The sequence below is a fragment of the Dipteris shenzhenensis genome, chromosome 16 (genome assembly GCF_047967505.1).
Source record: "Dipteris shenzhenensis isolate YYH24624 ecotype China chromosome 16, Dip_SZ_1.0, whole genome shotgun sequence".
In the NCBI taxonomy this organism is placed as follows: domain Eukaryota; kingdom Viridiplantae; phylum Streptophyta; class Polypodiopsida; order Gleicheniales; family Dipteridaceae; genus Dipteris; species Dipteris shenzhenensis.
Window position 1 is genome coordinate 22,940,221 of NC_141611.1, and position 15,653 is coordinate 22,955,873.

The 15,653-nt window shown below is 38.4% G+C and overlaps 2 protein-coding genes across 2 annotated transcripts; both read right to left on the reverse strand.

The window, feature by feature from the left end:
• Nucleotides 1–3,225: 3,225 nt before the first annotated feature.
• On the reverse strand, nt 3,226–4,285 carry LOC147892703 (cypmaclein-like). The gene is made up of 4 exons (XM_087387453.1): nt 4,024–4,285; nt 3,883–3,924; nt 3,745–3,778; nt 3,226–3,644 (listed from the first exon to the last, which is right to left on the reverse strand). Exons 1-4 carry the CDS (start codon nt 4,093–4,095, stop codon nt 3,463–3,465), a joined length of 330 nt encoding a protein of 109 aa, XP_087243579.1. The 5' UTR covers nt 4,096–4,285; the 3' UTR covers nt 3,226–3,462.
• A 2,673-nt stretch (nt 4,286–6,958) lies between these two features.
• LOC147892704 (uncharacterized) lies at nt 6,959–14,686 on the reverse strand. Its single transcript, XM_087386769.1, has 4 exons — nt 14,558–14,686; nt 14,349–14,480; nt 14,052–14,275; nt 6,959–6,962 (listed from the first exon to the last, which is right to left on the reverse strand). The coding sequence occupies exons 1-4, from the start codon at nt 14,684–14,686 to the stop codon at nt 6,959–6,961; spliced, it is 489 nt and encodes a 162-aa protein (XP_087242895.1).
• Nucleotides 14,687–15,653: the final 967 nt, after the last annotated feature.

Genomic DNA, 15,653 nt, shown 5'->3' on the forward strand with positions numbered 1-15,653 from the left:
CAAGAGACTTAGGGATAGTACTAGAGATCGACTTATTTGGAATGCAAGACTTGGTTGATGATGTAAACATCGATGTGAATACTACTTCTTGATTAATTTATGATGAGGAGAGCTTTTTTCCATTACGAGCTAACTTGTATTTGCATGATGAGATTTCATTTACGAACTTCAACATTATTATATGAAGATATTTTGACCAAAACATAGTGTGAAAGTTTCCAATGTTTTTATCTTTCAATTCGTCAAAAGTACAAAGAAATATTTTTATGGCAAAAAGACCACATTTTATAGTTTTTTTATGGTGATCTCAAAGTCAACATATGTGTCGTTATTATTGGAGTATAATGTTTCTAACAGTGGCATTATATTGGCACAATTTGTGATGCACATTTCAATGGCAATTTGGTTTCTGATGCTCTCCTATTTTTTTATCAAGGAAACTTTTTTTTGAGTGGAAAAAAATTCTTAGTACATGAAAGCATTGCAAATAAACGATGAAAATACCTCTTATGTAGGAGTGGCCACATTTATTGGCTACCTAATGCACCAAGCACATACCTTGGACATGATAAGCAAAGATTACTATGATAGGAAGTGATTTTTTAACGTTGTGATAAGCCTAAGCCAAATTGATTGAGGCTTACTATGAAAGTAGTATAGATAGATCATGAAGTATGCTCATCTAAGAATTGTACACCTAAACACCCAACTTGTATTTGAAAAATATCAATCTGAGCACACGATATTTCATGGTGCTCCCCCCAAGTGAATGTCATTGAGCTAAGGACGATACCTTCCCCACATTAGAAGTTAAGTTGGACCAGATATCATAAAAGTTGAAACTTAGTTGTAGGGTTTTGACCAATAAATAATATTCCTTAGTGGTAGCCAAACATGTGGTAACCAAGACACAAACCCATGTTGTGGGATAGGATCAAAAGAAAGGAATCACACTTCCTTCGCAGTAGTCTTGCCAATATGTGCAATGGTTCTTTGAAGTAGCCATGTGTGGAGAGAAGCCATTGACCTTTTGGCATAACAAGAACTTGCATGTGCCCTTGTCAACTAGGCATCAAGTCAATCCCATTATCGGTGCTCCTCATTCCACTCACATCCCCCAAAGTACCTACTTCCCTCTCCATTGATCAATTTTGTTTCATGAGGGTGTCCCCAGAGAATTCAAAATCTCAAAAAGGGATCTCAGTAATAGCCAAGCGGCATCAACACAAGTTGTCCTGGTGGAGGTGACAATGGGAACATCAAGTGCATAACGAATTAGGTTTGATATATCTTCTTGAATGTGATAAAGCCTCATCTTGAATCCATTGTGCATCATTGATGAGAACAATCGAGATACAATCCTTCTGTGCACTTCAACCTTATGTACTCTTGTTAGCTTAAGCATGGTAATGTGTTTGAGTGTTCTTGGTAACATAGAATAAAACAAGAACTTGACATTCACTCTTATAGAGATGAAAAATTACGTGCATGTTGAATTTGCTATATTCAGGTCAAGGAGTAGTTGGACTAAGTAGAGTTATTTTTCTCTTATTTTATAGGCAATGCATTGCATTATTTATGCATAGCTCACCCACAAACCCTCCTTGAGCAATTGCAATGAGTACATCTTGAGTAAAGGTGGTAATCAATGGCACAAGTTCATGGTTGCTATGCGTTTCCCTAGTTTCTTCAATGGTGGACAAGAAAATATGTTAACAAACATTCCTCTATGGACGATGCCATAATGGAAGCTCTTAGAACATGGGCTCAATACACTTATCCTAACAATGATACTTTAAAAAATTTATTAAAAAATTTAACAAGTCTTAGAACACTTGCAATAATAAAAAAATTACCATCCTCCACACGTAGAATTTCTTCCAAATTTTTAGCTTTTTTTTTTTTAAATTCTATGAATGACAAACAAGCAACATCAATCCAAAATGTGCAAAAAGCTCAAGTCACCCTAAATACCTAATATGGATTTTTGTTATACTTGAGTTGTTGGTTAAGTTTTAGTGAGAGATTGAGGTAGATCATTGTTCATTGACATGCCTTACAAGGGGCTTACAACTTATAATGTTTAAGTTTTAGTGAGAGATTGAGGTAGATTGTTGTTCATTAAAATGACTTACAAGGGGCTTATTACTTAAGTACAAGGCTCATTACTTATGCACAATCATATGGGTTATGACAAAGATTCTTATTCATAGTTCAACTTAGGCTTGATTTTGAATATCTCTAACATGATTGTGTGATGGAAAAGAATTTATGAAATTAGACAATAATAGCAACCTACATGACAAGCTATCTATAAGGGCATTGTAAATCTTTATTCTAATAGCAAGCCAATTGAAATAAACAACCAAGGACAAAGGGATTGATGAATATTTAAGGAACAATACATCCCAAGAGATGCAAGTGTAATTAAATAGTTTGTTTCCTTATAGTGCTACAAAAATAGTGGTTTTTCTATGTTATGTTAATTCAAAGTACGAAAAGATAGAGAGAGAAAAAGAGATAGAGAGAGATGATGATGATTACATTAATGTCCATGGAGGCCAAGTATGGCCTACAAGCCCAAAATCGACAGTATGAAAGATCGTGAATTGTGAAGTTTAAGGGCAATGTTTGGCCATTCGACGTCCATGTCAACTGAAATGCTTATCACGGATGGTTCTCGGTTCCTATCATTCACACCACTCGACATCCATGACTTACAAGCTGCACCAAAGTTTGATTAGTTCAATGGCTAAGGCAAAACATTCAAGCTCTCAACGTGAGTTCTATACCGAATCAGCATGGTTCAAAGGGAGTTATGTTAGCCACCCATGGAGTTGGGCAACCTTGAGGTGCTAGACACAAAATTCGTGTCATTGGCTAGGCCCATCCCTCCTATTGGGCCAAGTAAGACGAGAGCCCTTCACTCCACCTTTTGAGGATGAGCACTGGGTGTTGTGAACTCGGTCTAACAAAATGTGTAGGTAGATAGCAAGTTGTAAAGTGCTCAATTGGCTACTCACTCCCATGCAAGGGGTGTTATGTGGTCCAATCTCTGTGATGGCAGTAAAGAATTAAGAACCCTGGTGATCAAAGTGGCTGTTATTGTTGGCAGTCCCGAATAAAAGGACTATGCAAACGAGAGAGAGAGAGAGAGAGAGAGAGAGAGAGAAAGAGAGATTAAAAATCCAATTTGAAAAGAAAAGCTTTAAAATGGACAACCGATTAAAATTAAAAATGCCATAAAGTTAGTTTTTGGCAATTTAAATCTGCAAATGTACGTCAGAAAACAGAGTGATTTGATTTTATGACAGAGATCATTGAGAGTCTATAGCAATTATGAGGACGGTGCAAACTGCAAAATTTCACGTTGCCCCATCCAATGGTTAAACGTCTTCAAAAGACACTCGTTAGGATGGCAAACAATGCAATGCTTGTCGCTCGACTGGCCAAAACCTTCCATCAAGGGCACTTTGGTCCTCCTCTCGAGTTTTTCAAGTTATTGTAGCAAGGACAAACTTGCTTGTTGCCGTAGGTGCCTGGTGGAACGCAGAAGCATCGCGAGCAGCAGAGTTGGCAGTAGAACATGCAGGGCTTGCGATGGGAAGTGTTAGAGCATCGATTTGAGCACGCTGATGGGCAATCTGGACGCAAATTCCAAGAGCTGTGAGAGATTGATTCAAATATGTATATCTGCTTGTGACAAACGCCCAACTCAAGTTCGTAGCATCTGGAAGAACGAACCTGAGGGATGAAGCGGTTTCCGCCCACCATGAATCTGTGATAAAACAATAGTTCGTCACAACTTAAACCCTCACAAAAGAAAAAACCCACCAGACGCATCAGCGTTCTAAGAGCAAGTGCATGAAAGGCACAACTTACCTCAGGCTGTCTGCTATACAGTGAAGCCTCATCAGTTCCGGCCTACAAGACGAACAAAGGATTAAGCTAAAGGACGCGACGGAAGAGTGAGACGAAAAGGGTACTATACAATAAGAATGATCGGATTTGGGAGCGTAGTACCTGACATTGGAGAGCCAGCAGAAAAACAAGGGCCAATGCATGAAGAAACAGGAAAAGCAAAGATCGAGCCATTTGAGAGGACGAAGTGAGGTGCGATCCCCGCTCTTCCAGAGGCAGCTATATAGTATCTAGGAGGAAGCAAATCTTCAGAGTAACGGAGCTAGAACGGAAGGGCCAACTGCCAAGGCGTGTGTGTGTGGGTTGCAGCAGGTGCGCGCCAAGTCTGCGATAAAACTTAGATTGGAACGACATTGGTCTGCGGACTGACATGATGGAATTCTGTCGATGAGGTGAGGGATGCTGAGCTTGAGGACAGTAAAGGAAGAAAGGCGGAGGGTTTTTGACAAAGTACAGAGAAACCCAAGTGCGCAAATGGTTGTTGCAAGAGATAAAAGTCATTCCCAGAGCACGTTCTTGGACATGTGCAAGTTTGCAGACTTGCAGGCTTTGCCAACTGCACACAATTACTGCTATGACTTGCTTCTTCGCTTGGGCTTTGGAGTCTGCACTTTCCACAGCGCTCATTGATTGCTCTCACACTCGAGTTGCGTCTTCCTGTTTTGAGTTGGTGGCCATGGTGGAAAAGCGTGCTCCCCAAAAACCATCATCATTTTCAAACTCGAACGCACATGGCGGGTGGTGGAAACGTCTCCCAACACCTCCCTGTACTTTTAGTGTGCATACCATCTTCCATCAAAGGGCTCAAGAGGTCTTGTCTTGTCTTATTGCAATGCAATATCATGGCCACATGCTCTCTCTGCTTACACGCTCTGCCCAAGCGTGGGCTTGCAATGGGCAGCCAAAATTGCGCTGCCCATCAAGTTTGGGCAATGTACACGTCTTCCACATCAGCTCAGCATGGACGAGCACCCTCAGTGTCTAACCACCCATGCTTGGTAGGCAGCTAATCTTGGCAACCCATTGATCTTCTTCCATGGACTAAAAGAGCAAATCTAGGTTTTTGTCTTGGTTCACCGAGATTACACAAAAAAATTCTTCATGCTTTAGTGAGGCAATCAGGATTAAATATTACCCAAGATCTCCGCAAGATACACAAGATTAAAATTGGTTAACTGGATGGCATAGCACTAACACATAGAGATGACAAAAGTGCTATTGCTTCCCTCAATTTCCCTAGATACAAAAGGTAAAGGTGGTAGATAGGAATAGGATCTCTACAAGGCACGTAAAATTAAAATTGGTTAATTAGATGGCATAGCATTAACACATAGAGATGACAAAAGTACTATTGCTTCCCTCAATTTTCTAGATAAGAAAGGTGAAGCTTATTAATAGATCTATCATAATTTTTAAAAAATATTAATGGTTGATGAGTTTACTAAAACCCTCACAGCAAATCTTGGCCTTATTCAAAAAGGTGGCCACAACAACAATTTTGACCATCCCTAGCTCAACAACTACAATATGCAAGAATGGGCTTGGTGTGTAGATGCATCCCAATGGATCAATACAATTCAAGGCTTTTATTACTAGGGATCGGTTGAAAAGAGTGACTATGTACAGTAGGTCTCTATCAGGGGGAATAATGTAGATGTTAGGGTTTGCTTAGCTACCTTTGTATTACTCTATTATGTATTATTCAATGATACTTTATTACTATATACCAATAATAGCATATGCTTCCTCAACAAAACCCAAGCCAATAAGGGACAGCATGCTATAGTAGGGGCACATTTTTGTATGCATCTTGGTATGATTGACAATGGAATGTTCCAACTCTCACGTGGTACCAACATACCTTTGCTAGTGTTGTCCCCTTAAATGTTGCCAAATGCTAATCAATCATCCATTCTTGCTCAACAAATGACGTGCATGATTTTACTATAAAGGAGCTTCCAAACGTTGACTCTAGGAAGAGCCAACACTATATTCTTAAAATCTTTTGCAATAACGGTAATAAATGCCAGTGGTATAGCAACCTTGCAAGCACAACCTTCAACTCCGTAAGACTAGACTCCGTAAGACTAGAAGGATTGCAAGAAGGTCCATCCTCATTCAATAGGATCACCATCTAGGAGTTTGGCTCCTAAGAGATGCACAAGATGTTGGAAAAAAAATTGCTCACCTCATGTGGAGAACCACTCGAATGAAGGCAAGTCCCTTGATTAGATAAAAAAGACAACAAACCTCTACAACTAGGCCAAGCTCTTCTTCATTGCATTTGACTCTATATTCAAATTCAATTGCTGGCAAACCAACTTGCAAGCTCAATCAGCTGTATACTTAGATTCAACAAGATCGCTATGAGTGAGCTATCACATGCTAGAAGTCACATTCTAGTACATGAAAGAGACCCCACCTTTTCCACTACCTTATGAAATCACCAAAATCCCTTCAACTACTTCATGTGTTTAGGACCTCATAATGGTAGAGTCATCATTGTAGATCACCCTCTTTAGATCCAAGGAGGAACATTGCAATCACTATGCCAAGATTGTGGGGTAGTCCATCTAATTAGTTGTGTGTTGGTGAGTGGATCAAAACCCAATGCCGATACCGAGATACAAGAATAAAATATCCTAAGGATCCTCACAATAAAAACATTGAACAAGATTATTCACTTGAATGGCCTCACCGGATCCTTTTAATGTCTTTAAAAGGATCTAGTCCATGAGACTTTAGGACTCAAAAGAGGAAAAAATAATTTAAAAACGAAAGCTAAGGTGAAAAAGAACACTCCCATAAAGGACTATAATACAAGCTATATTGCTTCTACCTCATTAATTCCTCCTTTACCAAACCTTGAAGGATACACACACTCTAGGGTTGAATAGAAGACGTTTGAGATTGCTTGTTTTTAGACTGATAATGATCAAATAGAGAGGTGACACTTAGAAAGGAAAGGATATAGCTATCAACATTGAGCTGATCTTGGAAGGACAGAAGGACTCAAATGTCCTAAGTGTTGGCTATTTCACCTGTGATAGTGTAAACATCAGGTGTTTAAAGCATTCCTAAGGTTAAAAGAGGTAGGAGATTTGTGCCACATGGTGGACTATCATGCAGTAAATTATGTGGATTGGCAACTCATGAAGGTTGGCTCACTCAAGATGTTCTAGGTCCCTTCTTCCCAATCAGTTCATGGACAAACTTTGTTCCCATGAGAGTCAACAAATCAGAGTCAATTCATGATGACTAGCTCATGGTGGCAGGTGACTCTTGAGAGAGCAGCTATAATTAACAGATTGTCATGAGTATTGTTATTGTTGTAATTAGCAAATTGTTGTGAGTAGTGTTATTGTTGGTATCATAGACTTCCTACAGCAATTCTTTGTGTGTCTCATATTTTCTCTATCAACCTGTGTGGCAAAGTGCTAGTATCTTGTACATGAGCCTTTGTGGTAATTGTGCTTCTAGTTATCTACTATAAGCTCTATTTAAGCAACAACAAGCCTAGTAGGGATGAGTGGTAATCCTTTCTATAGCTGAGCCTTTCTTTATAATAAGAGATATTTTTTAGGTGTCGATATCTCTCTCAAGCTTCTATATTTCATGCAGTATTTTATGTGAAGCATTATCGATTATTTCTCTTTAGGTTTGAGTAAGAGAAAATGTGCTATGCTGTAATTTCTTTGAATTGGTAATAGAGCATGTTTAGAAGACGTGCTCTTTCGTTGAGTTGAAATGGAGAGTTAGTCCAAGTCATCCACCAAGTTGGGTTTGCTAGAGACGCTTATAGTAAAATTTGATGGCGAGAATTTCCCTGCATGGCAAAGGCAATTATTTGTACTATCGATATGAAAAAAGGCCATTTGTAGGCTCTGTCAAGGTCTAAGAAAAAGCCAGCTAACAAACAAGGCTCTTAAAAGACTTAGGCTTGGGAATTGAAAAACGAGAAGGGTTTAGGTCTCCTAGGTAGAGCTCTAGGAGTAGATTATTTCATCATGTTAATATTATTGCAGCACAAAATTGGCACGTCATGGAGACATTGTTTAGCTCCAAAGTATCAAATCTAAGATAGTAAATAGTGATTTTCTAAACTCACTGATAACGATGCAATCTTTGATGAAATAGCTACACATTTTGGGAGCACTGGGTTGATAATGATGACACCAAAGAAATTCTCTCGATGAGCATACCACCAAGGCTGAACTTGCCATGATTTTGAGAGTGTCTGCAGACTCGCTTGATTTCCATGATGTTGTCTCTTTGATTTTGTGTGGATAGAGGAGGCTAGAAGCAATCTAGCCTAGTGGAGAACTAGCTTACATGGTTAAGGACACAGGAAAAGCAAAAACTATTGGAAACATGCATTCAAAATCAAGAACAAAGAATTGAACAAGAAGTCTTACATTGTGGAAGAAGACCATGGTGATAACTATGATGATTTTATTCAATTCAAGACACCTATCATTGATCTTAAGAAAGAAGACCATGGTGATAACTATGATGATTTTGTTCAGATCAAGACTCCTAACATTGATCTTAAGAAAGAAAATGACTATGCTTTATAGCTCCTATATGGAATCTTTCTCTCATATCTCTCTCTTTAGTTTTGTGTGGACAATTATGATGTAGTGGAGCTTTCTTTTAGCATTTTTGTTCTTTGTGATAGCTTTTGTGTGAAAGGATACCTTGTGATTGTGCACGATGCAAAACTAGGATTATACATGGGAGCCCTTTTTCCAAAGAGTGACCATTCATGGGATCCCTATATTTGCATGAAAAGCTACCTTCTGATTGTGCATGATACAAAATTGAGAGTAGACAATGTATTATAACCTTGACACATATTTTAGATTATGGTTGCTTCTAACTACCACCTCTAATTAATTTAAATGAGGAGGTATGAAATAAATTTCCAGGCTACTTTCTCTTCAAAGAGATTTATTTTCTTAAATTTAGCTGCCTTTTCACATCAATCTTGTAATAGGGAGAGAAAATACTTCCAAGAGCTATGCATGAGCATGCTATGAAAAATCATTCCTTATTGATCCACTTAGCAATGAATCATAGGCACTTGTAAAGAAGGCAATCTCTGTTGCATGGAGGCAATGAGGAGCATGAAATAAATGAAGATAACAATGACGATGCAGTCATGCAAGATTAAATACATGCTTCCTTTGTCCTAACTTATATGGATGAGCATGAAGGAAATCCATATGAGAACGGGCCTCTTCATCTATGTCTTGGATTGGCAATGAATGGGGTAAATCCATCCAGTCATCAATCCAGATCCTAGTCTATGTGGCAAGTGGTAGTAGTGGAGTACAATATAAAGAAGGGACATTTGATGCTAGTACTTATTGTCCCAAGGAAACATAAGTGAATAATATGGATGTGTATCTCACTCCTTTTATGAACAAGATACAAATTTTGTGGAATGGTTTTTAGGTCTATAATAGTCGCTAAAGGGAAAAATCTTTAGCTAAGGGGAACTTTAATGTCAATAATGCATGATCTCGGCCTGCATTATTGTTCAAATACATATTTTAACTCATCATTTTGTTGTACTTTGACTCATATCATTTTTAGGACTCAATGTCTCAAGATTTATGGTTGCCCTTCATGTGTTGCAATAGTTTATGTAGTCACCACACTGGAAAGCAGGCAACATTTTGTATGAAAAGTATAGCAGATTTCTTTTCATGGACCACCTATGCTATGTGAATCCAATAGTCCAAAGCCTTGAGGAGTCCAATATTCCTCTAGTCACGAAATTTGTGGATTGTTTGGATTTTGGATAGATCCAAGAATTTGGCTAAAAGCCTATGAAAGCATATGATGGGTGACAGAATCACTATCAAAGCCCATGAAGACTTGAAGGGTATGGGAATAAAGAGAAGCTTATAGACAAGAGTAGCCCATATCAAGATGATGTTACCAAAGGCTCCATGAATGCTTACCAAAATAGAGATGAAATATCTAAAAGGCATTATCATGGATATGAAAAGCCCAATAGGGTATATGCATTCCTTTGAAGGTGCCTTTACTCTAGAGGGAAAACTTAGCAATCTCAAATCGCATTATTGGCACAAACTATTGTAGGCTTTAATGTTTTCTTTTGTTTATTCTTTCATTTGAATTAATATTTGGATCATACCTGTTGATATTGACTATAATGTTCATGGAAAATAATATATACTCCTAATTGCTTTGTGAGGTTGTTTACAAGATGTTAGAAATGCCATCAATAAATTGAATGGTTTTGTGACTTATGATTTCATAGTTATGTGAGTATACTATGTATGTGGTTGGATGTCCTCAAAAGAATAAAAAGAATCGTCCATTGAGTAAATGAGGATTCAATACTTTGAAACTGCATGTTTAATAAATAATTATTTCCCAATGAGTAATTGCATTTAGTTGTGCACCTACATGATGAAGTGGCTTATGCAAGGACTGTGCATAGTCAATAGATGTCTTCTCTAGAAAGGTTCATGAAGGTATTGAAAGGGTATGGAAGGAAAAAGACAAAACTACCTTGTCTTAATTTCTATCTCTACTGTTTGTCTCCATGTTCTACTTGGTCTTCTTGTATCTTCATTTTCTATCTCTTAACCTTTTCTTCGTTAGTCTATTTTTCAAGCATATCATTCCGAGCACAAGTAAGTTTCATACCTTAGCTCTATTTTTCTTTGATTGCAAAGTGATAAATGATTTGCATACTCACTCTATTTTATGAATGGATTGAGTACAAATTCCAATGGGTTTCACTTTTTCTCCCACACTAGATGGAATTGGATGCTTATGAATGACATATTATGAACCATGGAAGATATGGTAGTGATTCTTCACTTAGTCTAGCTTGCAAGACTAGTTTATTTCATAACTTATATTTTATTACATTTATTATCTTTTTTCTCTTCCCCCCTCCTTCTTTTAAGGGGGAAATGTTTGAACCATTCTACTCGTGATAGTGTAACACTTGTAGGGGGTGTTGAAGCATTCCTAAGATCAGATCGAGGTAGTCAATAGAGCGAGCGAGAAAAAGCGAGCGGGCCCAATGAAGCGAGCGAGTTTTTTTACAATTCGTCCGATGAGAACAAATTTGAAACCGAACTTACTATAGCAAGATGTTGTCATAATAAGCATACCAATAATCAAACTTACAATTCACCCTATCTTTCACTTGAAGAACATAAACTAATTACCAAACTCATAACATAGATGACTATTGATATACCACTTCACCCGCAAAATGCACTAGACCAAAACTTTCCAAATGTATCCATGGTTCACCACAACAATTATCAGTCTATGAACAAAATGGTGTTTTAAACCATGTTCTAATCCCCTTGACATTCATCATCAAGAAAGTAGTTGCGCGCATGTGGTTTATCTAATTGCCACTCATCATATCTCTTGTCGGCTGTCATGAATCTTGCCATTTTTTCTGCATAGCATGGCAACAAACTACAACAAAACATACATTTCAAAGGAAAGTAAGTCAAAGTGGAACAATGAAAATAATTTCTAATAAGAAGAACTTGCCATCCTTATGTGTTATACAAAAGACAATTCGCTACCAACAAAAAGCAAAAAAAATCAATTGCTAGATCAAGGCCTTACAAACACTATCCAAAGCATCAAAATTTGTACTTTCTTGATTCAAAGGCACCCGTAAATGTTCACTATCTACCATATTATAAAGATGCTAAATAACACTTTCAAAGTCCTCAATTTTAGCATTCAAAATATATAACAAAAAACTCAGGGCCAGTAGCATACTACTCATCAAAGGGGTTTGTGACAGGTTCCACTCTCTCTTCTTCCCCCTCTCCATCATGCTCTGACCTGATCCGTTTTCCAGAATGATCTGCCACAAGTGGCTCAACAATGCTAGCCATAATACCGTTGTCTGAATCAAATGAAAAACAAGGCTTGCCAATGGCCTGACAAGCACGCATAAGAGGGGCTGTACCACAACCCATCTCTAGAACCAGCCCTCCAGGAACACAGAGAAGAGACATAATGCAACCTACAAAAAAACTACTCCTCTCTAGTCCACCTCGTGCTAGCTGAGAAGACATCGGCACGATTGTCCTTGCAGAGGGAGGTATGTAATGAGTCCAGACATCTTCACGTGGATCAATCAAAAGCTGTTGGAAAAGTGGAAAGCTCTCCTCCCAAAAAACTATTGGATTCTTCTTTGCTCTACGTATTAGAGCTAATACTGAAGATTGCATCTGGAAACCACATGGAGAAAAACATGTATAGTATATTGACTTCAACTAGCAAGCATTATAGCATGAAAGATGGCAAAGATAGCATGCATAGGACTTATCCTTCCAAACATAGCATGCATAGGACTAACGAGGAGACATTTGTCAAAGACACTTTTATCATGGAATGCAAACATAGAATGCATGGGATGGTAGCTTACCTTAACACTTTTATCATGTTCTCTACAAAATCCATATGGAAACTTGTCATGAATGATCACACGTCTGACAACCTCCAAGCCCTGGACATATGCAAACCGTTCCATCCAACCAATACATTGTCCTACAAGCAATTAATTTTATTTAAAACTAGTAGAATGGAAACAAAAAATGTGAAATGTCAATTGTGGTATTGTGCCTTACCTGCCAAAGGACATATGCATGCCAACCAACCACTATCAGACAAAGAAGCTGATGCAACTGCAAGCCCATGCCGCACATGGTCCTCGAGCAAGACATTCCAAGTAGGAGTGGATCCTCTCTCATCAAGTGGATAGCCAGATGGAAAATCGAGCAATATAAAATCTGAAGCCCACTTCACCTTCTTACCCATCCTCTTGTAGTCCTGATCTCGACTAGCCACTGTAATAAAAAACTCATGCAAAATAGCATACTTATCATTTCTTTTAGAGTCAGCAAAGTCTTTGCCCATTGCAATGTAATCTCCAACTGTACAAGCAAACAAAGGTGTGATGCCACGGGCCAAGGAAATGTCAGGTGACTGTGATCGATGGAACATGTATTGCTTCACAAGTCCCGAGATTGATTCTCCACCTATATGCAAAAGCAAATTAATTACAGGTAAAACTAGTGTTAAAGGAACAACTACATATGCAGAACACAATAACACCCTTACCTGCACTCTCTATGTGATCCATTTCATGCCACATAGGACTAGATGGTCCCTCATCTAGAAAGAGAACAATCATAAACTTATTAATGCAATGTCAAAACAAATTGAAGACAACATCAACAAACAATCATATTGTATCTTCCTTACCTTTTTCTGTAGGATGTTCTTGTTTCTCTTTCTCTTTCTTATCTCTCCTTGAGCTTCCCTCCACTTTGTCCTTACTTGCTTCATTGGCTTTTTGTGAAGCATAAGTATTGTACAAGTCTCTTTCTCGCACCAGTACTTGTCCTTTAGGAAAATATATCCACCAGGGACAATGTGCTAATTCCCATTGAGAGAGACGATGCATGCCAGGTGGATACATGCATGCAGCATGACCAATCTCCACCCAACTCTTGCACAAATTTGGAATGTCAAAGATCCTTTTCTCTATTGCCAAGTGGGAGAGATATCTATCAACCAAGAAACACAAAAAAATTGGATGTCCCAAACCATCAAAGGGTCAAGAAATCAAGTGGAACAACCATCAATGATTGTGTAATTACATGAATCAATAGCACAAAAATAGACAAATGAAAAATGAACCTTCGAATGAATTGACAACATACCTATAAACCACCCTATGGGCAGCCATGTCTAACTCAGATAGTCCATCTCCTTTTTTTCCACCCTTGCTCTCCATCTTTGTTTCCTTTGATCTTAGCACCACAAACATATGTTTTCTCCCCTCCAGTTTTATATCCTCCATGTATTGCTGCAATGTGTAATCCTTAGGGGTATCCAAAGGCATGCCCATTGTTGTGATCACCCTCAAATCTTCAAGCACTTTCAATGACTGTCTCTCCACCTTCTCCAAAAATATCTCTCTACTAATCCACCTAAACAGTAAAAGTTGATGCAATTTTATAATAAAAAAATAAGAGTCATGTTATTGGCAAGAAACAAACAAACACCATGAAAGATGATTTGTATTGGTAGAAGAAACACACCCTCTGTACTCAAGGTCGCCCACAGGCATGAAGTACATATCTCGCATAGGTTTAGTGGCTTCTAACAAAGAAAGGAAAATATTTTTTTTTTCTAATCTCAAATCAGACTTTGCAATGAGTTGGAGCTTCTCCAATGTCACGCAAGAGTCCGCACCATCAAAGCGCAAGGCAAACAACTTTTCCAACCAAGCCTCTCCAAGACCAGGATCTATACAATTCAACACCTATCCAAAGATGACATGTCAGTCACTTAACTTCAAAATAAATGCAACAAAATATAGAAAATTCAATTCACACCTTTCCCATCCTATCAGCAATTCTCTTTTGAATTATGGTACGCTGCTTTCCTTCTGCCTCTCCCCTTTGATCTAAAGGTAGCTTTGTAGATATTTTGTCCATTGCTTTTTTAAGCTCTGTATTGTACTCAACCTACATACAAAAGTTCCAATTAGAGAAAGCAAAGGAGTGATAAAGAAGTAAGCATCAATACAAATGCAACATTCTACCTGGAAGACAAGCCTTGCCAGATAACCTCTTGTCAATGGAAACCATGGCTTCTTCCCTTTACTCTCTTGAGCCCTCCAATTCTCTATTGATTTGATCTCACTCGAAGACAATGTTTTCATAAACACCATAGAGTCACACTCACAAATGTTGTGTGCATTTATGAGTATGTCCCTTAGACTGGGTTTGATAATGGCATGTTCATTCATGCTAGAAAACAAACAGTAAAGTACACAACCCAATCAATAAATGCAAAGTAGCATAAAACACAAATGTGGAGAAGATTCAAAGAGTCCATGTACTTACGAATTCATTCGTTGTAGCCCTGCCAAGAGAGCAATCTCACTAATTTTCCTTGGGTCAATTATTGTGCATACCACTCGTACATGTCTTTTCTTGTTTGTAGGAAAGATTTCCTTGATAACACTCATCCATGCAGTGGTCCTATGATTGCCCTCCCAAACAAATAACATCTTTTGCGACATAAAATGAAAGTCAGTGTTAGACATCACATCTTTCTCAAACTCCTCATCCACCTCTCTCCAGGTGGGAGACCAACTCTTCCTCATATCATCTGTCACAACTGTCTCCCCTCCATCACTCTTGCAGACAGATACAATGAAAGACCCTTTCTCTGGGAGATAGCCCTCCACTTGAAATGTACTTTTGAGTGAAGATACATCATCACGAAGTCCTCTCACTCTTGCATAAGGTATCAACCTACACAAGGGAATGCGAGGACACTGGTTTGAATCAAGCATCCTACATTTGCCAATCACATCACCTCCTCCTTCCACCTGAACTTCACTATCATCCAACTCATCCTCCTCCACTCTTGGACCTTCATCTCTTTGAGTTGATGATACTTCAACCTCTAGACCCACCACACTTTCTTGCTCTTCGGTTCCACCTACTGATGATTCAACATTGTGATCTACTTTTGTTCCTCTTGTCACCTTTGTAGAATGTGCCACTTGAACTTTTCTGCCTTTTTTTCCTGTCATCCTGAAAAGACAAAAAACAAGGCATTTTTCCAATCATAGTTCTCAAAACCTTTTCAATAAAAACCAAAACTAAAAACAAGAAACAACATGTAAC

Bases quoted from the DNA above. Each gene is read 5' to 3' on its own strand.
- LOC147892703 (XM_087387453.1), bottom strand. From the start codon at position 4,095: ATGGCTCGATCTTTGCTTTTCCTGTTTCTTCATGCATTGGCCCTTGTT. The intron at 3,925-4,023 runs GTACTACGCTCC...TTCGTCTTGTAG, and splicing joins TGCTGGCTCTCCAATGTCAG to GCCGGAACTGATGAGGCTTC. The intron at 3,645-3,744 runs GTTCGTTCTTCC...ATTTGCGTCCAG, and splicing joins GAAACCGCTTCATCCCTCAG to ATTGCCCATCAGCGTGCTCA.
- LOC147892704 (XM_087386769.1), bottom strand. From the start codon at position 14,686: ATGGTGTTTATGAAAACATTGTCTTCGAGTGAGATCAAATCAATAGAG. The intron at 14,481-14,557 runs GTAGAATGTTGC...TTTTGTATGTAG, and splicing joins TGGCAAGGCTTGTCTTCCAG to GTTGAGTACAATACAGAGCT. The intron at 14,276-14,348 runs GTGTGAATTGAA...ATCTTTGGATAG, and splicing joins TTGCTGATAGGATGGGAAAG to GTGTTGAATTGTATAGATCC.